General features: G+C 50.9%; 1 protein-coding gene across 1 annotated transcript in view; it reads left to right on the top strand.

Annotated features, from left to right (window-relative positions):
* Nucleotides 1-23,427, top strand: part of Pdia5 (protein disulfide isomerase family A member 5) — an 88,451-nt gene that overhangs the window by 8,215 nt on the left and 56,809 nt on the right. Inside the window, exons 2-3 of the mRNA XM_055624922.1 lie at nucleotides 15,242-15,368; nucleotides 17,474-17,561. Of these exons, the coding sequence (XP_055480897.1) occupies nucleotides 15,242-15,368; nucleotides 17,474-17,561 (215 nt within the window). The remainder of the gene's footprint in view (nucleotides 1-15,241; nucleotides 15,369-17,473; nucleotides 17,562-23,427) is intronic.

Below are 23,427 nucleotides of genomic sequence, written 5' to 3'. Positions count from 1 at the left end.
TTTCTTTCTTTCTTTCTTTCTTTCTTTCTTTCTTTCTTTCTTTCTTTCTTTCTTTCTTTCTTTCTTTTAAAGCAGTTGACTGATCCTGGAACCCACAGCAAGAACTGCCGAGTCAGCAGGTGTGGTGCCTAACCTCAGCTGTCAGCTTGACACATCTGGGAAGGGGGAACCTCCATTGAAGAATTGCCTTCGTCAGTCTGACCTTGTGGGCACATCTGTCAGGGCATTTTCTTGGTTGCTAATTGTTTGAGAAAGGCCCAGCCCACCATGGGCGGTACCATTCCTAGGCAGGCGGGACTGTGTAAGAAAGGTGAGCCTGGGAGCCAGCTCCTAGGCGTTTACACTCTTGCCCTGCTTGAGCTTCTGCCCTTGAGCTCCTTCCCTCGAGGAAGAACTGTGGACTGAAAGCTTAAGATGGGGCTAGACCCCGACAGCAAGTCATATTGAGTGTGCTTCCCAGAACAGAGGCTGGGAACTGGGGGCGCTAGTTTAGGAGAGCCCTTCTATAGAGATGTCTGTCATGGAAAGTGTGGGTGGAAAAAGGAGGGGGACTGAGTGAGCCCAGAGGGACCTCAGCATGTTTAGAGAGAGGGAGAGGAAACTGACAGGGGAGTTAGGAGACCAGAGGATCACAGAGGCCTAAGAGGCTGAGGACCCACAGGGGTTGTGGGGCAGGGGACATGGTTGAGCTATTTCAGTCTGTGGCAGGGGCCAGATTTCAGAGGGGTGAGGACTGGGGTCCAGAGAGAGTAGTTTCAAAAGATTCACCACCTGCAGCCTCTCCAGGCAGGCTGTAGCTAAAATCCATGTGCTGACCCATTTCCCCAGCAAAGATTTGGTCAATAAACTTTAACTAGCCTTTTTTTTTTTTTTTTAATAAGGAAAGAATATGCGCGTACGTCTGACTTCTGGGCTGTCCAGACCTGTGGAGTAACTGTCTTTAAGAGTCAGACCCATCAGTTTGTACTTACAGGAAGCATGTACTTAAAACAGTTGTGATACATCTGTGGGTGGTGGCACATGCCTTTAATCCTAGCTCTTGGGCGGCCTTGGCAAGAGGCAGGCAGAGGTCTGTGTGTGTTTGAGCTCAGCCTGGTCTACCTAGGGAGTTCCAGGCCAGCCTGGGCTGTAAAAGGATGAGGGGTGGGGTGACAGCTACAAAAAATTGTGGTGTCTTCGTTTCATGTGGCCATGACAAGACCCCTGAGGTAACTAAGAGGAGGGAAGGTTTATTTTGCCTGGGCTGGTGGCAGCACCAGCTGTCACAGGGGCCAGCCTGTGGAAAAGGCCTGTGTACCTTGTGGAGCAGAGACAGCAAGGAGCCTGAGTCCCAGGATTGTCTGACCTTCCAATAATGCTGCAGATGGGAACCAAGCTTTGTACACTTGGGCCTTGGGGGAACATTGCAAATCCAAACTATGGCAGGGAGCGTTAATTTGTGCGGCGGACAGTCATTTGGCAGGCGAGGTTACTGCTCTCCACTGACTGCTGCGGGTGTGCGATTCTGCCTCTGTCTTGAGCCGCATCACTTGGCCCGAGCACGTGGAGTTTTCACTTCTCTGCGAAGGACTTGCAGGGAATTTCAGGCCTGCTGGGTTAAGGGAGGAAGATGGATCCAGCCGTCACGGCTCTTTTCAGTCACACTCAGTGGCAGGAAGGGAAAAGTGAACTCGCTGGCCTCGTGGCTCTTTTTCTTAGAGCTCTAGGGAATGAGAGGGAGTGCCAGAGGTGTCTGGGGCAGTGTTCCCGTGGCCAGGTGTAGAGAAGAATACAGGGTCTGTGCTGACAAATCGGCCGGGCTCTGCATCTGCCCTCCTAGGCTTAGCCTGAAGCGAGACTTTTTAACAGTTCCCATGTCTCTAATGTGGAGGTGGTTCCACTCCCCACGGCAGTGTTTTATAGCAAGAACACACGCACATCTTTTTGGGGTCAGGGGAGGTACTAGAACCCAGGGCCTCACCCATGCTAGACCTAGACTGTGCCGTCACTGAGCTCTGAATCCTACCCTGTGAATCCCCCACACAAGCACAGTAGACGTAACTGTTTTTCTCCGAATGCTCGGTCATGCCACTAGTCAGACATTCTGATGATTCTGATCCATGCCTGTTTGAAAAAGATTCAGGTGTCGCCCACTGGGCTGATTTTATGGCTGCTTCTGAGCGAAGAGGCATTATTGGAGGACATTCTGTGTTAATGTGTGTGGTGAAAGCGTGGCTTTGTACTGTGGGTCAGGAGCACTTGAATTGTTCTTTTTTTTTTCCTTATCAATTAGCAAAGCTTTGAGGCATGATTGGGTTTCCAGAGTGGGAATTCACCTCCTTCTATCCCTCTTCCTCGTCCTCCCCCTGCTCTCTAATTCCGTGTTTCTACCCGTTCATCCTCGTTAGCAGGCCTGGCACACGGGGCTGGCAGTCACCCAAAGCCCTCTTGGCCCTAGAAGAGGTTTTCCAAAACATTAAAAGCCTCAGGGACTTATGTCTTGGTTAAATGCACTGCAGTTGCAATTTCAGGATAAGCAAACCTGTTTTTATAGGCTCCTGGATCAATTGTCCTGCCCCTGACCTGTCCCCCGTTGACAGCCACACTTGTGCTGTGTGGAACAGAGGGATAAACTGTGCTGTGCCGTCCTTTTCGTAAGGGGTGGTTTCTTAAAGGAAGCAAAAGGCAGGCTGAGGATTCTTTCGCAGAAGTGCTAGGATCACAAGTATTTTGGATTTCAGATTTATCTTGAATATTTGCATATATACATAATGAGATCTTGGTGACGGGGTTCCACGGCTGAGGATCATTTCCCTTTCAAATGCTTCTTGTATGCGTAGCCTGAAGGTAATTTTGTGGAGTATTTTTATCATACCTGCATTTGAACTGGGATACATCATGTGGGGTCAAGTGTGACATTGTCCATTGCCAAGTTTTGTGTTTGGACCCATGGTGGCATGAATGTGTAATCCCAGCATTTGGGAGGCCGACTCCCTGGGTGCTGGGGTCCTTCAGACTTGGGTCCGAATCAAAGATCACCTGCTCTGTTACCCCAGCAAGTGCTGTAGCTTTAATACCAAGTGCTGGCTGAAGGCCCACGGGAAGGTCTGAAGAGGGTGATGGATTCCCTGAACCTGGAGTTGAGGATGGTTATGAGCCACGATGTGGGTGCTGAGAATCGGACCTTGATTTTCTGCAAGAGCAGCAGGTGTTCTTGTCTCTCCAGCCTTCCTCCTCACCCCAATCTGCTGCTTAATGTACACACCTAGCCCCAGATGGTGGTGGTGGCCACATCTGGGGAACGCCTTTAAACCCTAGCACTTAAGAGGCAGAGGCAGGTAGATCTCTGAGTTTGAGGTCAGCCTGGTCTACACAGTGAGTTCCAGGACAGCCAGGGCTACACAGAGAAACCCTATCTCCACCTAGTTCCCCCCCCCCCCAACACTACAGAGGGTGTGCTTGTATTCCCAGCCCCGACGCCAACTTCCCATTCAGGGATTCATGGCGCTTTCTTGTCTTTCGAAGCCTGCTAGATAGACAGTGACACTAGAAACTCATGTGTTCCCCAAACTTGCTCTGTGGTTCGGCCCCCCCTTCCTGTCCCATAGTTGGTGGCAGATGTTTAGGAATCATCCTTTGAAGGAGCCTGGCTTACTTATGCTTAAAGGTGCTGTTTTGTACGGTTCCCTCACCAAACCATTTTAGAAGAATTTGCTAGGTGTGTGTTGCATGCAAGCTGTTCTCCTTTTTGTGGGGGCTGGGGATTTGAACCCAGGGCCTTGTGTGCTCTAGGCAAGTGCTCTGCCACAGAGCTACATCCCCAGTCTTTTTTCTTTGTTTGTTTGTTTGTTTGTTTTTTGTTTTCAAGTTCTATATGCCAGTCCTTGTAAAGAAAACAAACAACAATAGAAACTGTAAAACTAAAACCAACCAACCAGCCTCTTCATAAACAAAATACAACAAAACAGAAAACCCATGGTCCCTGAGGTGCTGGAGCAGCCAGCTGGAAGGGCAAGGGGCAGGAAGGACAGGCGAGCAGTGTGTGTGTGTGTGTGTGTGTGTGTGTGTGTGTGTGTGTGTGTGTGTTTAAATGTGTGCACTCACATGTGTATGATGTGTATGGGGTGTGAATGCATGTGTGTGCTGGCCTGAGGCTGGTGTTGAGTGAGTCTTTCTCAATAAATCTCCACCTTCCATACTGAGACAGGGTGTCTCACCCAAGCTCAAGGATTTCGCTGGTCTGTAGCCATCTGACTCTTGGGGTCAGATCTCTGCTTCTGGAGAGCTAGGACAATAGACAGGGCCCCCAGGTCTGCCTGGCATTTACCTGGGAGCAGGGGATCTGAACTCCTAACACTTGCACAAGTGTTATACCACTGAGGAATGTCCCTAGCGTCCCACCCACAGCAAGTATTTTGTTGTTTTTCTCTCAAACGGAAGCACTGCCAGACCTCACCGAAGAGATGCGCAAGGAATGAACACAAAGGCTCCTCAACCGCCCTTTACTCAGGAGCCATGGTACAGCTAATCACGTTCAGTGTCACTCTTCTTCCACGTGTGTAAAGAGTACGAGTGCTGTTCCTTGCTCTCCAATTCTTGCTCTTCAGCCCTGCGGCACCGCCGAGTTTGAACCGCCTTTCCCAGAATTAACTAGTTCCTGTCATTAAGCAATGACTGTATTTCCTATGGCACAGGAATATTATCGTACCTCACACAATGCAACGATTACCATCAGGAAAGAGAGCGGATGGCCCTTAGTGCTCTCCGGGGAATGGGTCCAGAACCCTGCTGATAGGAAAATCCACTAACGCTCAGATCCCTGAGGCCAGCGTATGGTTTTACAGGTATGTAGCCCTCCCGTGCGCTCTGACTGTAGCCTGCTTACGATGCCTGTACGCTGGGAATGCTGTGCAAACAGTCAGACTGTGGGGACTGTGACGAGAACAGTCATTCTGTAAGTCAGTACAGGTGAATTCTTTTTTTAAAATTTTTATTTATCTATTATTTATTACAATCTATTCACTTTGTATCCCAGCTGTAGCCCCCCTCCCTCATCTCCTCCCAGTACCACCCTCCCTCCCTCTTTTCCTCCCATGCCCCTCCCCTAGTCCACTGATAGGAGAGGACCTCCTCCCCTTCCATCTGAGCCTAGCCTATCAGGTGAATGTTTATCAGTACTTTGGCTCTGAAGTTGATGGAATCTTCAGATGTGTCAGCCGCAGATGTGTAGGGCTGACTCTGGACCAGCCCTAGGCCAGTGTGTGCTGCTGTCATCCTTCAGCTCTCTTTGCTCTGGGTGACTCTCCACTAGTTGCCTTCTATAACCTTGACTTTTTCTTTTTTTTTTTGAAGAGTTTTCTAAAGATTTTTGTTTGTTCATTGGTTTCCAAGTTTTAAAATAACTTTTAAAGTTAATTTATTTATTTGGCGTGTGTGTGTGTGTGTGTGTGTGTGTGTGTGTGTGTGTGTGCGCGCGTGTGCGCCATGTATGTGTGGAGGTCAGAGGATAACTTCTGGGGGTCGATCCTCTTCTTTCACCATGTGGGTTCTGGGTGCGCATGTATGTTCTAGATCATCAGGCTTGGCAGCAAGCTCCTTTACCAACTGAGCAAACTTGCCTACCCTGTTTATTTCTTTTGGTTTTGACAGGATCATGCGGTGTTGTCCAGGGTGGCTTCTAACCCTCTGTCCTTCTGCCTCAATCCCAAGTGGTGGGCTTACAGATGTGAGCCCACTGCACCCATTCTACAATTTGAGTTTTGGTGTTTCCATTAAGTGATCCATAGCAGGGGAACATTTCCCCACCCTGCCCCATTACCAGTGATCTTAACATCAGTCCCTCACTTAACTAGGGCACTCTGAAACTCTGACATGTTCAGTGCTGCTTTATTTTATTTTATTTTATTTTATTTTATTTATTTTTGAGACAGGGTTTCTTTGTGTAGCCTTGGCTGTCCTGGACTCGCTTTGTCATTTTGTAGACCAGGCTGGCTTCGAACTCAGATCTGCCTGCCTCTGCATCCCCAAGTGCTTGGTTTCAGTACTGTAGAGTTGAATCTCTTGATTGGGAGATTCTTTGAGAGATATTTCCATAATGTAGTGGTAATTTTTTTTAAATTATTGAAATCAAGCATTCTTATTATGTTGAGTTATAAAATAGAGAAAGAAGCATGTTCCTATCTAAGGACAAATTTTGCTTAGCTGTATTTCATTCTCTGCCAATTTTTTTTTTTTTCTGAGTGTCATTTTGTTTTTTAATGCTTATAGCTGTGGTCGTGCTTTTCCTTTTTGAAACTTAACCTATAGACACTCGGTTTTGCATTGCACCATCATTGTTCCATGCCAGTGTGTGCAAGCAGTCCCCTGCGGTGGGTATTTGGGTTGTCTGACTCTTGTCAGTGGGGCTATATGAGTCAGATCTGTGTCAGAAGCTCTGCTCACACACAGACCCCATCCAGACAGCTCCTCAGAAGTGGATCCACCAGGTCAAAGGGCACAAGCACTTTCAAGAGACCTGCTACCTCATGCCAAGCAGCTTGCCAGAAAAATTGGATGTGTTAGGTTCCTGCCAGCGCCGTGACGGTCGGGCTCCATATTTTAAGAGATTCGTTAATGGTGTCCCAGTCCCTTTCTCCCTTTTTTTAACTGTGGCCCACCAGCAAAGAGTTGTGTGATTAATTTCCTGTGTTCTGAGTTATGAAAGCAGGGCTACTTATTTCCAAAAATAAATCACAGTGCCAGGGAGCGCGTTACCTTCCTCAAGCCGCACAGCGCTGGGCATCAGGCTGAGCTCTGGTGTCACGTGTCTCAGGAAGAGCCTTTGGGATGAGGAGACACTTGAGATCACGTTGTGAGGGCTTGGGGTCTTCAGAGGGGATGCTGGGCTTCAGCATGGGATGGCTGTAAATGGCCCCGGAAGGGAGGGGTTTAAGCCTCCCATGATTAGCATTGTTCAGGGTGACACAAAGCAGCCAGAGGACGTGGACTTCCAGGAGGGAACTTCACGTGGTGAGTTCCCATCATATTTTGCTGTGTCACCCACCTTGCTCTGACCCTTGCAAGGGGTGAGCTGGCCTTCAGTCTCCTGCATGGTCCCTTACTAGAAAAGGGCCAGATAGGGAAACTGCAGCTGACTTGATCAGAGATGCTCAGTCACAGTGCCAATGGCCAGGAGGTGCATGGGCACATGGATCCCTCCACTCTTCCTCCCCGCACTTCCTCATAAGCACACCATTTGAAGTGGGATAATACCAGATTTGGTGTTCAGGGTGCTTTTGACGGCAGGTGTTTAGTATTTTCTTGCTGAAGCTGCTGTTTAATTAGGTGCTATTTGTGTGTGCACCACAAGGACTAGATTTGACAGTGCCCCGAGAAGACCATTTGTTTCACTCATGTCGAAGCCTGGAGAGGGAGCGCTCTCTGTTGGGTGGGGAACCAAATGTCTTCTAGAAAGCTGACTACAAATCTTCAGCAAGTACGTCCTTCTCATCTCAGCATGGCTGCTCGAGTTCCAGCCATCTTATATAACTCCAGCTGGCAGGGAGGAGGAGGACACTTTAAGAAGACCCCTGCCAAACCGGGCATTGCAGCCATAAGTTCAAGGCCGACCTCAGCCTGGTCTGCATAGAGAGTTCCAGCCCTGCCAAGGCTACACAGAGAGACCCTGTCTCAAAACAAACAATAACTCCTATTACATATCTGCTAACTACTGTCTTTATTTTTTTATGACATTCTTGAGAGATTTTCTTTCCTGTGTTGTCCTGTCTGTGAGGGTTGTCAGATCCCCTGGAACTGGAATCAGAGACAGTTATGAGCTGCCATGTGGGTGCTGGGAACTGAACTTGGGTCCTCTGTAAGAGCAGCCAGTGCTCTTAACTATGTAGCCGTCTCTCCGGTGCCAAAGACTGTCCTTAGTAGTTACCACATAGTTCTTAGGCTTACCCTCCATGGGCTAGGATTTTGCCAAATGGTCACCGTTGGTGCAGAGGAGTCTTTGAGGCAAGGCTTTCATTGCAGTGGCCACAAGCCCCAGGAAATCAGCCGCTTCTTCAGAAAGCAATCTTGTCTTCCGGGTAGTCACGAGATTAGGTGTGTCGAATGCTACCATTGGGAATAACTTCAGAAATTGCTTTTAGCCCTTCCGTTTACGGAGAAGGATACAGACTGAGGAGAGATGACCTGCTTACCCATGATCACTCAGCCGGTAACTGACAAGATCGATACCAACTCCGAGTCGTGACTCCGCTGCCCCTCCCAGGTGTGGGCTCTGAGTTCTCAGCCAGCCTGTTCGCTGGCATCCATCCGGTTCAGACCCTTGTCTGTTTCACCCCTCGGTCCCTTTACCAGCAGTTTCTTCAGTGTCTAGACTTCCAGATTCTGACATTTCAAAGCTATTTTGGGCAGAATGTGGGTTAAACTAAATTAAACTGGTTTCTTCACAGCTCTCAACACGAGAAGGGAGTCTCTACCCAGGTGACGGAGAGAAAAGGCTCGAGTCCCACCTCCACCCTTCCTCCTAAATGTTAAACTTCTACCCCCAGATCCTCCTTCTCCTGCAAGCCGCTTTTACGTAATTGACTGTCTCTGGGACTTGCAAAGGATGGTGAATCTGCGATGACAGCCACTGCCAGTTACAGGGGATGGGAGGGTTCTGGCACATGCCGCAGAGACAGAGATTGTTTGTTTGTTTGTTTTAGATGGAGGGGGTGAGGAGCATTGCTCTCCCTGGTTGTTTTGGTGGTACTGCTGGATGGCTCAGTGGAGAGAAAGGGGTTTGTGTATGCTGTGAGATGGGGCATGGGCACCAGGCAGGGGGGAGTGCATAGCACACAGGCCCTGCTGGGGACATATCAGGGGTGACTGCCTCCTGTCCAACATTTGTACCCTTGGACTTGTGGAAAAAGCAGGGTGTCGGTGTAAACTCCTGCTGGGCCTTCCTGACCACTCGTTTTTGTTGCTAGGAAGTGGCTCCCTTTCTTTGTGGCCAATTAGGCCACAGGCCTGTGAGTGGAAAGAGACAGTAGAAAGACATCTACCACTCTGGGCTCTGGGTGTCACAAATGATTGGAAGCCCTGGGCCTGCTGCTTATCTGTCACATGTCCTTGGTCGCCTAAGCTCTGGTCCTCCTCCATCTTCTATACCCACAGCTGGGTTATCCTAGTTCTGGACCTCCTCCATCTTCTGTACCCACAAGCTGGGTTATCCTAGCTCTGGACCTCCTCCATCTTCTGTAGAAGGGCACAAGGACCCACCTCCTGGCTTATCCTAGCGGTAAACCGGCCGCCAGGCTCACAGAGCTGGCAGGGTTCTAAATGTGCTGTGTGACCTCTACCGCAGGTCGCTGCGCAGATGGCTGAAGATGCCAGGTTTTGTGGCGCTGAATGTGCGTACGTGTGCATGCCTTCCTGCCTGGACCTGTGGCTCAGCCTGATTGCAGGCGAGGCCTCCGGGAGGAAGAGGTGGTCCCCGGTTGCTGTTGTCCTTGCTCGTTAATAGTACTCAGAGGCAATTAGCAGTTGTTACGTGCTTCTGTCTGCCAAGGATTGCATTAGGTTCGTGTCCTCCTCCTCCCTCATTTAATAATGAACCAAGCCACCAGTTGAGTGTGGACATTATCCTCCGTCCTTCTGGGTGGAGAGATGATACTCAGCAGTCTAGTGTCAAGCCTGGGGTCTCATAAATGGTGGCAACTGGACTCGTGCCATATCCAACTGACCCCAGAGTTGAGGCTCTTCCCCAGGGTGACTAAAAGATGGCAGAGGGAGGGCGGTGTTGGGGATGAGCTGTGTGCAGGGAGATGAGCAGCTGTGTAGATAGGAGAGCCGTTCAGAGACACAGCAGCTGAAGGGGTCTGCTCTCCTGTACTTTACCTAGCCAGCCATGATGCCATGATGAGGTTTCCCAGGGCCTGGAAGGAAGCCTTGCATTCTGCTGAAGGAGTTAGGCGGTGGTGGAAGGGGACTGGTGATTGGAGCAGACTCCAATCTCTGATGAGGTGGGTTGATGTTTTTCTGGTATAAGTAGAATCTGACTCTGGGTGTGTGTGTGGGGGGGTCATCTCCTTTGTAGTAGAAAAGGGGGAACACTCATCTCCATCAGGTTGTAGCTGGGAAGTATTTTATGGGTCTCAGCCCAATAGGGGCAGGGCAGTCACAGTGCGTGGCGATGGTCAGGGGAGAGTGAGTTGTGAGCAGCTGGTCATCTTTTCTGCCCTCCTGCTCTGGAGTTCCTGACTGCCAGTGTAAAGGTTTGCCAAGCACAGGGCTGGCTGGAAATCGGCTGGCTTTGGGAGCACTCCAATACCACCTTTTCCGACCTGGGGCATGGTGGAAGAGCAGATAATCTGCTCACCAGAAACACCGCTGTTGTGGCTGTGGCTATTGCTGTCAGGCAGGTTTGAGGGTTGTAACTTAAGGAATGGAGTCCGCTGGTGGCTCTGGGCAAGCTGGTCCAGGCTCACCCACTGCAACTTTGAGTCAAGAAAAGGAAGGGGCCTGTTGGAAGGTTCATAGAGGGAAGCAGAGGAGAAAATGGAATGTGAAGTAGGTGGAGGAAAGGGGGGCTGACGGGGCAGGAGGAGGGCTTCCTTCTCGACTGCCTCTGTGGGTGCTTGTGAGGGTGAGGTCTCAGGACCCACCAGCCTTCCAGCGTTTTCTACTTAGAAGTCTTAGCTTGTTCCAGTCTCTCTGTGTTCTCTCTGGTCTGGCCATTCTGGTTGGGCTTTTTCTCTGTCAGGCCTTAAAAGCCTGCCTCTTGGCACAGCCTGAGTCTTCTGTGCCTGCAGACACCTGAAGGTTCCCTGTATTCTGTGGGGACCCTCTAGCCAATGATACCTGTTTGCCACATCTTCTACCCAGCTCTGCCCTGGGTAAAATTGTTCAATACCCTGGTTTACAGGCCTTCCTTCCCTCCAAAATGCTGCCAAATGTCCCCAGAGACCATCACAGCCTTTGTCCTTTCCCAGCCTCTTCCCACTCAATCTGGCTTGTGTGTCTCTCTCACACCTGGGCTGCTCTTAACGCCACCCTTCTTTCTGGGCCGGGCCCTTCTTTCTTGTCCCCTCTCTGGCTCCATATCAGGGAGGCTTCAGTTGTCTCACTGCTCTTCTAGCTTGGAGGACACGTGTTGTTCATGGGTGCTTTTTCACATGTCTGTTGGCCACCACCCCAGAAATCCTTAGCCCACTGCCATCTTCCTCAGTCCAAGGGAAAAAAAGCTGCCTCCACCGCCCGTCCGTCTCCCATGTTTGGCTGCAGTTCCATCCTTGGAGCCGTTTTAGACTCTTCTTCGATCCTCACTTCTTGTGAATGGTCGTTGGAGATGGACCTTTTTCTCTTACCTGGTCAATCGTCTGGCTGTTTCCTCCACTCCTGCTGCCAGCTCTGAGGTTCTGGGAAGGAGTCTCTTGTCCATCCTGATACTCCCTGGATGACCACCGTCATGTTCTAGGCCGGCAGGGACCCAACCACCTGCCTTCCTCCTCAGCCCCATTCAGGATACTCATTGTGCTGCAGCGTCCCTGGATTTCATGGCCCTTTCCGGACCTCTTAGCCACCAATGACTCTCTTTGTGACATCTGTAGGCCAGGTGTAATTTGTAAGTTTATCAAGCACTCCTGAGGAACATCTGCGTACCTTACCCTCCAAAGCTCTTAGGTAGGGGTAAGGACCCAGTAAAGCTTGGAAAGACAGGCCCTCCCAGAGCTGTCTATGCAAGCCTGCAGAAAGGAATCGCCAGCGTCAACCCGAGCTACTCCTTGTGTGGTGGATTTCAGGCAAAGTCAATTTGCTCAGGGTATTTCCAGAGAAGCTTAACTCTCTACTGCATCAGTAAACATTGGGCCAGAGGCTTTAGTGGCTGGCTGGAAGGTGCCATGTTTAATCTCAGGTGGCCCCTTAGTTAGATGTCCTAAGGGACTTGTCTGGCTTTATATAAAGGAAGCCAGGGTATGTGGAAGAATGACCTAAGGGACTGTCTGGATTTATCTAAAGGAAGCCAGAGTACATGGGAGATTGGGATTCCTATGGCTTCAATGATGGATGCTATGTCAGTGAGACCAGTAGCACTTCCGCCGCCTGGCAGGTGCCTGCCAGACCCAGGGTGGTTGATCTGGAAGGAAATGTCCCTGCCCAGGGAAGTTACGTTTCCTGACTGTATTCTCTGAGGATGAAAAGCAGAACAGCAAGGGGCCGTGTTTCTCCAACACGCCGTCTAGCTGTTTTCTCACTCACCGCCGTGGACGCCGAGCCATGGGCTTTGAGTATTCAGTGCATAAGCCCCCCTGGGAGCTGTGGGATGACGCGTGGTAGTCTACACTGAAGGGACGTCCTTGTGAGCTCTGGAGACGGTCTGCGCAGAGCAGTGGGTCCTGACTCTTCCTGGGAGGTTCTCCTCTCTGAACATCAATGGGATATGGGCACGTTTCCCTCTCTTCCCCCTGTTGAGCTGGCGGTGGCTATTGGATGGTACGCTCATAGAACGCTTTATGTCTTTGCAAAGCACATTCGAGAAGTTCCCCCATCTGTCACAGCGGTGCCACCAGGGAGGCATTACCATCCTGCTGGCACAGTGAGTCACTGGGCCTCTGTAAGGTTGAGTGCTCTTGCTGGCCACCTTAGCTTTTGAGGAGTGAAGCATACACACAGCTCAAAGAGGAGATGGCCTGCCTGACTGGCGTGGGACACATCAGAAATTTAAATTACTTGTTGGCATGTTTCTGGAAGAAATTCAAACTCCCCTCGACATGGAAGAAGCTATCTGTGTCCATGGCTTTGCTCCACGACCTCTGTCCTTCTAGGAGCTGGTTGCTTTGTAGCCTGCTGTCTGGGCCAGCGTTCTATTGCTGTGAAGAGACACCACAACCACCGCAACTCTTACAAAGGAGAACATCTAATTTAGGACTGGCTTACAGTTCAGAGGTTCAGTCCAAGCTGTCATGGCGGGAAGCATGTCGGCAAGCAGGCAGACATGGTGCTGGAGCGGAGCTGTGAGTTCTACATTCAGATCAGCAGGCAGCAGGAAGAGAGCGAGACCATGGGCCTGGCTTGAGCTTCTGACACCTCAAAGCCCACCCCCAGTGGCACACTTCTTCCAACAAGGCCACACCTACTCCAAAAGGCCACATCCCGTAATGCCTGTCAAGTTAACTCCATTTCCTAATGACCAAGCATTCAAATACATGAGCCTATGGAGGCCATTCCTATTCAAACCACCACCCCTGCTGACACCTGGGCCCACTCCTCGCCATCAACGTGGAAACTGACCTTGCCTCTCCCAATGCTGGGTTCTTTGTGTGTTCGGTTCCCTGACATGCATTCTATATTTCTTGTCTTGTTCCCATAACTCTGAGAAAGAGTGCGTTGGTGGCACACTTAGCACATCTGAGGCATCTTCAGCTGGTGTGAAGAGCTCCTCCTGGTTGACAGGTAGTGTGGCTGGGCGTACAGTGGCGTCCTTCTGAGAACTCTGAAGGCAGTGCTCTCCAGTCTACGCAGTGAGGAGGCTTTTGTCTCTGGTCTGTCGTGGGTGGAGCTGCTGTTTGTAGAATCTCCTTTTTGTCAGCATTAGACGGCAAGTATCCAGTTGCTTCTGAGCTGGCCTGGGGGTTCCCTACTTTGTAACTTCTTGTTACTTCTATTTTCCCCGGTTCCCACTCTGCTTCTAGTCGTTCTTTGTGCCTGCAGAGGCACCCGGCATCTCCAGTTCCCAAGAGCTTGGGGATGTTTGGCTTGGTTTGTTTTGTTTTTGGTTTGTTTCTTGGTTTTTCCAGACAGGGTTTCTCTGTGTAGTCCTGGCCATCCTGGAACTCTCTCTATACACCTGGCTGGCCTCTAACTCAGAGATTCACCTGCTTCTGCCTCTAAAATGCTGGAATTAAAGATGTATGCAACCACCTCCACCCCCATCCTCACCATTGGCCACTTGGCTCATTTTCTATTGGCCAGATCTCAGCCATTGTTTGGCTGCGTGAGAAAGGCTTAGCCTTGTGCTCATCCATTCCATCCTGGATGTGAAAGAGATGCCGCCCTGTGGGTTCTGTCCATCAGTGCTAGGTGGGTCGGAGTTTTCAAACTGTCTTGTGTGGTCCTTGATCACATCAGTATCAGAGGTCTTCTTGATGGGTGACAGTGCGTTTATGTATTTAAACAGTCCGGACAGCCTCACACGGAGGGCTTGGGGGATGTGGGGACTGGAGTGGGCCAGGAGGGCCCTCTGGGGGTAAAAATGTAGGTGTGGTGCTGGGGTCGGGGAGGTGTTGCTTCATCCTCCAGCAAGAACATCTGTTTTCACAAGACAGGCCTTGTCAACAATCAGCCATGAAAGGAGTAAGGTGTAGCCGGCCTTTGCTACTTTGTGGGCTCTTCTTTCCTCTACCCTTCTCCACCCATTTTCCACCCTTTCAATCCCCTAACACTAGATAGGAGAGAGAAAAAAAAGAGAGGAAAGGAAAGAGATCCCTGAATAAAGTCAGGAGTCAGAAAGGGGCAACGTTATGGTTAGACTACTTCCTGCTGAGTTCCTTGGGGAAAGTTTGATCATCGAAGTCAGGATCTCTAATTCTTTTTGTTTGTTTCTTCTTAACAAACCTTGACCAACAGCCCACCACAACCCTGGGGCCCTAGCATTTGCATACCCTCCAAAAAGTCCTCAGAATTCCAGATGTCACACAATCACAGAAACTGCAGCAGGCGACGTCACGCCTCTGCTGGAGCATGAGGGAAATCATAGTCAGCTACTTTGAAGCAGCCCCATATACCCTCACCTGGGATTAAAATGAAAACATATTCTTGTAATATTCCTATGTTTTTAAAGAAACCAAAATTCCAAAATTGTCACTACAGTAAGAGTTTAGCAGGCTCTACCATTTACTGCTGAGTTATTGGCTGCTGATACAGTCCAGGAGATGAGTATCAGGGTCTTTAGGTTTTTTTACGCAGTGATGACTCTACAAGGGAAAAGCTCTAACCCTATGGTCACAAAGATGTTCTGGTTGAATTTGGTGGGTCAGGAACTCAAAGAGATGTGAATGTGTGACAGAGATTGGGGGGGTGTTGGGCAGAGATGGTAAGGTTGTAGGAGACAGTGGGGTGGGAGTGTTCAATAGGCATTGTGTGCAGGTGTGAAATCATCTAAGAAAAATTTTATGAATAAAAATGTTTTAAATTAAAAAAAAAAAAAAGCATGTGTTTTGGGTAGGGCATCCGTGGGAACCGGGAGAGGGCCAGAAGCTGGACTCATAGGCGCTGGCTACTTGGTCTCTAGGTGGTCCTGCCTGCTTGGCTGTCCTCCACAAAGGTCTCTTCACTCATTGAGAGGATCTCCGACCCTAAAGACTTGAAGAAACTTCTCAGGACCCGCAATAATGTGCTCGTGCTTTACTCAGAATCCGGTGAGTGGCTCCTCCAGACCTGTCAGGGTATGTGCGGTGGGAAGGCGAGAGAGAGGACCAGAGGGGCATTAGTATGTTTTGTTTTCTTTGGAGGTTACATAGGGTATTTGGTTATGTTTTGCAACCTGGGGGCGGGGGGGGGGTTGTCATATATCTGTTCCTTCTTATGGGCCTCCTGTGAGAAGAATGCTTTGGAACCTTTAGCTAACCCAGCAGAGAGGAGCATGTTGAGTGGTGGATGGATACCTTGGCTCCCTGCCAGCCACAGGCCCAACCCTGCCAGGGCAGGCTTCATGGGAGCTGCAGATTAACTACCAGGCTGGCCTGTTGCCAGCTGAACTGGTCCCAGGCCTGTGGACATTTACCTGAGCCAGTGGTCCTGGCCTTGCCTGACCCCCCAGCCGCGCTGCTGTGGGGTGAGAAGCTGACTCTCTGGACTGGAGCAGCCACCTGCCGCCCCTCTGACCTTGGGCTGGTAAGGGTACAGTGGACAGTTTGCTCGGCTCTTGGCAGTGACTTTGGGGAAGGGCAAGTGGCTGGCTGTCAGTGTGGTTCTAGCAGAGTTAAGTATTTCTGCTCCTCCTGAGGATGCCAAGTTTTCTACGTCCCCAAGAAGCAGCAGCCAGTGGCTGGGCCTGTTCTGGGCACAGATCCCCTTGGCAGCTAGCTCATCCTCTACATTCACTGGCACTCTGGGCTGATGGATGATTTGGCTGTGTGTCCCTCTCAAAGGCTTTCAACATATGGCTGCTCTTGCCACTTGCTGCTTTCCTGTTGGAGCCCAGTGTGTGAGCCTCCTGGTCTTCTGTGGGTAGGGAAACTGAGGCAAAGAGAATTGAGAAACTCTTTCTCCTACAGTCTGGTTCTTGGAGTAACCCCCTTGTAAACTCCTGTTGCGGGGCTGGTTGCTAGTGAAGAAACTTTGGGGTAACCCCTTTGTCAGCTGCTGAGTCTGTGTGTTTCTTCTCTGGGACAGGGCGAGTGAATGAGGCTGTCTCGTATGCTCCTTGCCATGAGGGAGGCAGTGCAGGCTGTCAGATAGGAGTATCCCGTTGATAAATAAGGTCACCAGAGATGGGAGGACATGACACTTGAGGCCAGCCACTCCTGGTGGCAGAGCAGGTCCCTTATGTCATCTCTGCGTCTAACTCCTTCAGAGGGAGCATAGGGAAAAGTGGCTTCACTCTGCCATGCCGGGGCATTGGAACCAGTAGGGGTCTGAGACAGACGTCTTGTGGAGTGGGAGAGTGGGAAGTTGGGGTTAATGATGGAATTACAGTCACTAACGGAGGCAGGGGTTAAGCACTGCTTTGCCCCTTACCTGGCTCTACCTTCCTTCAGTTCATTGGAAGTCCAGCCCTCCGTGTGTTCTGGGGGCAGGGCCTGGGCAGTGACGTCACCTACTGCTTACGCTCCAGACTTTGGCCACCAGTGGGTTTTTCCCCCTTCCTCCCATTCTTCCAAGCAGCTCTTTCCTCCCTGTGGTGGGGTACTCTATGTTGTTTTTCATCTACACCACCCTCCCCCGTCCCAGTGGTGTGCACATTAGAACAATGGCTTCCCTGCTTCAGTGGTTCACTGCCTCCAGCTGCCCTGGCTGGCATTTCCTGGGAATGCCTCCTCTGAACGACTCCTGGCATGTTTCTTAAGCGATGCTTATTGTTCACACCCGTGAAAGGCTCAGCATGCCCTCCATTCACACACAGCTCCCACTTCCACTCTGGAAGAGGAGCTCCTCAGAGGTACATAATTCAGATATCATTTTTTGTGCTTGGCTCTGGGGCTATATCATGGAGTTTGGGGCAGGAGAAGGCAGCAGATCTCTTTTCACCGGGATCTGCCCGGTGGGCCCTTTGAGTGAGTTCACTGGATGGTTAAGGAGGAGATGATAAGAGTCGGCCAGGCACAAGTATCAAACAGCAGCCGTCACCACCCTGCAGTAGACTATCACAGACTGGCACAGCCGACATCCTGCTCCAGTAGCTCTGTCCAGACACTCGGAAATTGGCAGCCGGACCAAAGAGGCACTCTTCTGGTGCTCACCCCAGCCTGCCCATGGTCTAGAGACCTTGGACACAAATGTTTAATCTTCTGTTCTTTCACAGAGGCCGCAGCCGAAGGTCATCTCAAGCTACTGGCCACTGTGGCCCAGGCCGTGAAAGGACAAGGTACCATCTGCTGGGTGGACTGTGGGTATGTACTGGAGATCTGGGGCACACTGGTGGGGGCCGGGGGTGTGCTTGGGGCCTCTGGTGGCTGGGGCAGAGGAGAGACTGTGATAGAAAGGCCCCTGAGGTAACATGAGGTGGAGTCACTCCTGCCTTGCAAAGGGAAGGTTTGGTTCCCCGCCCCTATCTTCCCATTCCCTGGCCCCCCTGTTAGGAAACGTGCCTGCTTACTGATCCCAACACCCCCTTTTTCTCGTTTTCCTGGAGCTCTCTTTCTCTTACGTCCCATGTGTATTGCTTTATTTATCTTCTCAGAGGGCAGTAAGGCAGAGGGAGTCTTTCCTGTTGAAAGAGGGGAACCTTGATTCCGGCAGTTGGCTTGTGGTAGGTCTGCAGCAATGGCTGTGAGCTATGAGCTTCACCTCCAGTCTGGGCCCTTCTCAAGCCTATAGCACAAATAGTGTAATCAGCTGGCCACCAGACTAGACCTCCTTGGCCCCAAGGCTGGCTCAGGCTTGTGCAGGTTAAGTGAGTTTGGGAACCCTATGCAGGAGTAAGCTTCTTTCTATTCTGCCCGAGTCCTAAATCACTGTTGGAAGGGAGTGTTGGTGCACACTGATTTTTAAGCTGCAGAAGAGAAAGAGAATAGCACAAGAGAGTCCTGTATGGAGGTGTGTGCATGTGTGTGCATTGATGTATGTGTCTAGCCTGGTGTCTCCAGATTCATGCCAACATTGGCTGAGCAGAAAGACTTCTCACTGGGTGGCTACTGCGGTCTTAGCCATGGGTTAACTGTAGTTGATAGCTGGCTTGACAGCACTCCTATCTTTCAGGTGTTTCTGTTACCCCCATTTCACCAGCAGTGCTCTGTGTGACTGGGAGAATGACAAAATCTATCAGAGGAGACAGGACGCTTTGGGATTTCCATATCCGAAGATGACAAACAGTTTTGCCAGGCTGATGGAGCCTTATTGCAGGGCATTCTTAAGAGGCTTACAGGAGCCAGGAGCGAGCGGAGGAGCTTTGATGTAGTGATGTGTTCCCTCCAGGTCTATCCATTAGCTTTTACCAAGCACTTGCTATGTGCTTTGAGGATTCACAGATGAATAGCTGTGCCTTCTAGGAGCTCAGCATGCAAGGGAGAAGCGTAAGCCAGGGCTTACGCTGCCAAGTGAGGAGTGCTGTAAACAGGCTCCATGTCTAAGAGGCAGTCAGTATCCGAGGCCTGGAGAGGCCTTTGCAGAGGCAGTGAGGTTCAAGAAGGAACAGAGACCCCTCACAGGGCCCTGGCTTTCCCTGCTAGGGCTCCCAATCACTGCTACCTGTGGGGATGAGCAACCTGCTTCCAGAGGGGCTGTGGAACCTCCAGAGCAGGATATCTGAGCTGGTGGGTCTGAGGGTCAGTGGATGAAGGGAGATAAGCTTAGAGATTAGGATGAAATGGCAGCCTTGGTGTCTGGGGTTAGCACCAGCGGGAGAATACTGTGAATCTAATACACTGGAGTTAAACTCAAGGCGGAAGAAGGTTGGGGCTTAGAAAAGGCACCTTGTTCAAGAGGCAGGACTGGTCCCGTGGCTGCATCTGCTTATCAGATTTCTCCTCCTGAGAGAAAGTACAATCTCAGATGTTGAAGAGCTTTAAAGTAGGTAGATTACGGCAAAGCCTGGATGTCTGGGTCTGGGCTTGGGATTAGAGGCAAAGTACTGCCAACTGGTCTTCCCATGGCAACTCAAGGGACAGCGCTCGGGTTCTGATTCTTGTAAGCCACCCTGAGTCACCACTCAGGGTCTCAGGGGCCACTGATAGACAAGGAGAACCCAAGGGATGAGCTGGCTCCTGCCGTCCTGCCTATTCATTCTGTTTCCTACTCTTGAGAACCTACCCTGTGAATCCTGAAAGCACTGACCATGTGGACTCTGTGGGAGCCTACAGGTCAGCTTGAGTTTGGGGATGAGACCCTCCCGTTACTGGCAGAAGTGTTTGGGCATGGCTTTCTGCTGCTGTCCACTGAGGAGGGAGGAGGCGGCCTGGGGCCAGTGTTGCTCTTCTGCCCGCTGCGATGAGGTAGCGGATGGTCACCCTACAGTAACTTCTGCTCAAGTTCCCATCTCCCAGGTCTAGCTAGACTTCCCACCTTGGCTCTGGGGAAGAAGACCCCTCCCCTCCACCTCTGCCCAGAGCTTATTGAGTGTGGGGGTCAGCCCCAGTCCATAGCATGCTTTGTTCTGTTTTCAGAAGCGTGAGGTGACACACACCTATAATACCAGTACCTGGGAGGCTGTGACAGGAACAGTGTGAACTGAAGGCTGGCCATGGAGTGTGATCAGTTTTTGTATATGTACAGGTCAGGGGACCCGGCTTCAAGTTCAGACTGTGGAACCTTTGCAAATCACCGTTCCTTTCTGGACCATCGTGTAACCAACCACCCTTGAAATGTGCAGTAGGACCTTCCAGATTGCTCTCATCTCAAAATTATCTAGTCCAGAAAATGCCCAAAGCCGCCAGTTTGGTGTGCTTAGCTGTCTGGTGGGCATGTGCCTTCCAGTGCTAGAGTCTGGTTAGCAGGGCCTCCTCCCATTCTGGGTCCTCTTGTCCTCTCTGACTTGGTAAGATGCTGTCCTCTGTCCCCCTCCATTCTCTTCCTTTGCATTTTACTCCAGATCCTTTCTTCTCCCAAAGCTATTTCTTTAACGTTTATTTAGCTTCCTGGCTCTTTCCTTGCCCTTTCTGCATGCACACCTGCTGATCCTCATGTGTTCCTCTGTTGGCTTTTATCCCAGTCCCCGGCCGTCCCTTGAGCACGTGGATTCTGTCTATGGATTTGTCAGTTCTTCCTTCTCCCTCTCCCTCCCAGATCCTCCTTCCACAGCTGCCTGGTAGGCTGGGGTGGCTGTACACTGGATCACCTGTGAGGGAGTTGGTAGCCCCCAAGTGCTGTGGGGCCTGGCTTAGCACTGGCTGTGGCCTTATGTGGAACTGCCACCTAGGAAGTTGAACTGGAGCTAGGCTCCAGTGGGCAGATAGGCTCTGTGGGCAGGCTCTCCCTCAGCTGCTGGCTGCTTGCTTCTCCTGGAGAGCACTACCACTGCCTAACCATATTCCCTTTCTTCACCTTTCCCATCTGTTTGATTTCCCCAAAGCAGTAATGGCTCCCCCAGATGCAAGATTATGGGGCTGCCAGGGCAGGTGGGATGTATTTTGAAGTCTTAACGTTTTCTTCTAAGAATTATTTGAATTTTACATTTACACCTTCTTGCCTAAGCAGGGGCAAATGTTCCTTCCCATGGGAGAAAATAGACTCCCATGAGAGGTGCCATGCTTGTTTTGTGACTCCAGATATTCTCTGGCATCTGGTGTGCTTTTGAGGAATAAGTTGCAGCTGAGGAGCAAAGCGTTAAACTAGTGGCTCTCGACCTTCCTAATGCTGAGACCCTTTAATACAGTCTCTCACATTGTGATTACCCCCCACAACCATAAAATTATTTTCGTTGCTACCTCAGAACTAATTTTGCTATAGTTATGAATCGTCATGTGAACATCTGCTATGCAGGATATCGGATACGGGACCCACAGCTTGAGAACTGCTGCCCTACGCACGGGTCTGGACACATATGTGGAGAGGGGCCTTGTACCTCCTGGGAATGGAAGCCACACTCCTCTCAATCTGGGTTCTCAGTGCAGCATCTAACGCATAACACCTCATTACCTACTTTTTTCTTTTTTTTTTTTTTTTTTTCCAATTTTTGAAACAGGGTTTCTCTGAACAGCTGTCCTGGAACTTAGTATGTGAACCAGGCTGGCCTCGAACTCTTAGAGATCCGCCTGCCTCCGCCTCCCAAGTGCTAGGATCAAAGGTGTGTGCCACCACTGCCTGGCTTCATCACCTGCTTCTAGAAGTCGGCACCAAGAAGACTAGCCAATCGGGGATGGCTCGTGTAGCATCCTTTCACGGAAGAGTTCTCTGCCGTGCCCAGGTCTTAGCAGGTTTAAGATTCAGCTGCACCAAGCCTGCCCTTCAGCTGTTTCCTCATGGTACCACCTTCCAGCCATACCTTGTCCTTGTTTGGTTTGTAGCTCAGGCTTCACTGAAGGTCCTACCTTCTGGTGATGGAGGCAGCACGCCATCTCCTAGGACAGGTTCAGGCCACGGCTTTGGAAAGATCCAGCAACGCCTCCTGCTAGCCTGCATCACCTTCTCTCTTACTCTCACTCCACCTGCCACTGCTGGGTCTGACTCCTCAGTTTAAGCCATCCAACCAACACAGTGCCCCACACCCACAGCAGCCACCCCAGACTAGCAGCCCCTCCCCCTCTTAGAGTCGGGGATATGGGATGGGGGACAGGGCACACATAGGCCTCTGTGACCTTTCCCTCCTCATTCCTTGTTGGTAGTAAAGTAGAGAAGTGTTGGTGTGTGGCCTTGATGCCTCTCCCCAAAGACGGGTGGCTGGTTCCTGCCAGCCAGAGGAGAGCCTGGCTCTCTGGGACCTCTGGCAAAGCGGCTCATTTCTCTGCCTTTGTCTCCTTTTCCCCTAGAGCCTCAGTCATGAGCTGCTACAGGAGGGAGAAAGGGAGGGAGGGAGGCAGTGGATCAATTAATTGTTCTTAATCTCTCAACTCAGATCCTTTTAAGTCCCGAGCATGGGTAATTTTCTTCCCTTCCTGAACTCTTATGACTTTTACAGTCTGAACACCACAATTAGCACTGGCTCACATGCATACTCAGACACTGAGAGACAGGATTGTTGGGGAGAGGGCAGAGAGCTGAGGGAGCCCCCTCAGGATTTGTCACCTGGCAGGCTGCCCAGGAAGCCAGAAGTTCGGGCCCGAGATAGCATCTTTCATCCATCTCCTCTTCCATGAATTCACCTTGTCCAGTCAGGTTATTGTTCGAATGCCACGGTGTGCCGGCTGCTCCGGTGACCCTAAAGAGCAGCTGTGAGTGGAGGCAAGGCCTTGCCTTCAGGGGGCAAACCTTGCTGATGGGGAACAGGCAGAGACAAGTGGTCACACGTCATTAGTAAAGTGGAGAAAGACAGTGGGAGAAGGGAGTCTGGGAATGCTGTGACAGGAAAGAAGCCACCCCATGTCCCATCCCTCTCTCTCAAAAGAAGCCACTCCATGTCCCATCCCTCTCACAGAGAATGTAGCAGGCAGGGGAGAGGAGAGAGCCTTTGGACAGTGTCACATAAGCCAAGGGAGAGGGTTATATAGCCTGTAACAAGGAGCCCTGGGATAGAGATGGGTCAGTTACTCCACTACAAGCTGTGCTAGGCCCCAGGACCACCCCAAGGAGGAAGACATAGGCTGGGTGCTCCCATGTTCCCTGTTCCACCACCAACGTTGTTTAGTGTGAAGCTTTCCTCCTGAGTGGCTTTTGGGGCTTCATCTATGAGTGTCTTCTATGGGCTAGGTTTTGGCAGGACTGGCAAGGACTTGGAAGTGGGGACTGGGCCCGGGAGCCTAGTCTTTCTTCCTATACTTGGTGAAGATTTCAGGCCCTGCTGGCTGTCAGGCTGGGATGGGTCCTGGGGGTTCACATGGCAGCCATCGCTAAGTTCCTGCACTGTTTGTTGTCGCACTTGGTGGTGGGAAGGTGATCAAAGAAACGGCTGAACAGAGCACAACACAGCCGGATGGACGAGCAAAATGTCATAATAGCCCCAGCAGCATCCTCTCTCCCAGGGACTTAGCTCAGGACGGGAAAGGGTGGCCCATTTGCTGCCGTTTGGCGCACAGGCCTCATCGGTTCAGCTTCATGATAGACTCCCCAAAGTCGAGGGTAAACCCATCACAAGCAGCTGCTGTCAGAATGGGGGTGTGTGGCATACTGAAGGCTCTAGGGCGAGAGGGTCTAGGCCAAAGGCTATGGGGTTGCCTTCTGATGCAT

Source organism: Psammomys obesus, unplaced genomic scaffold (genome assembly GCF_907164565.1).
Source record: "Psammomys obesus unplaced genomic scaffold, mPsaObe1.curated_primary_1811, whole genome shotgun sequence".
Lineage (NCBI taxonomy): Eukaryota > Metazoa > Chordata > Mammalia > Rodentia > Muridae > Psammomys > Psammomys obesus.
The sequence above is the reverse complement of the archived record's forward strand: the minus strand, read 5'-3'. Positions and strand labels throughout refer to the sequence as shown.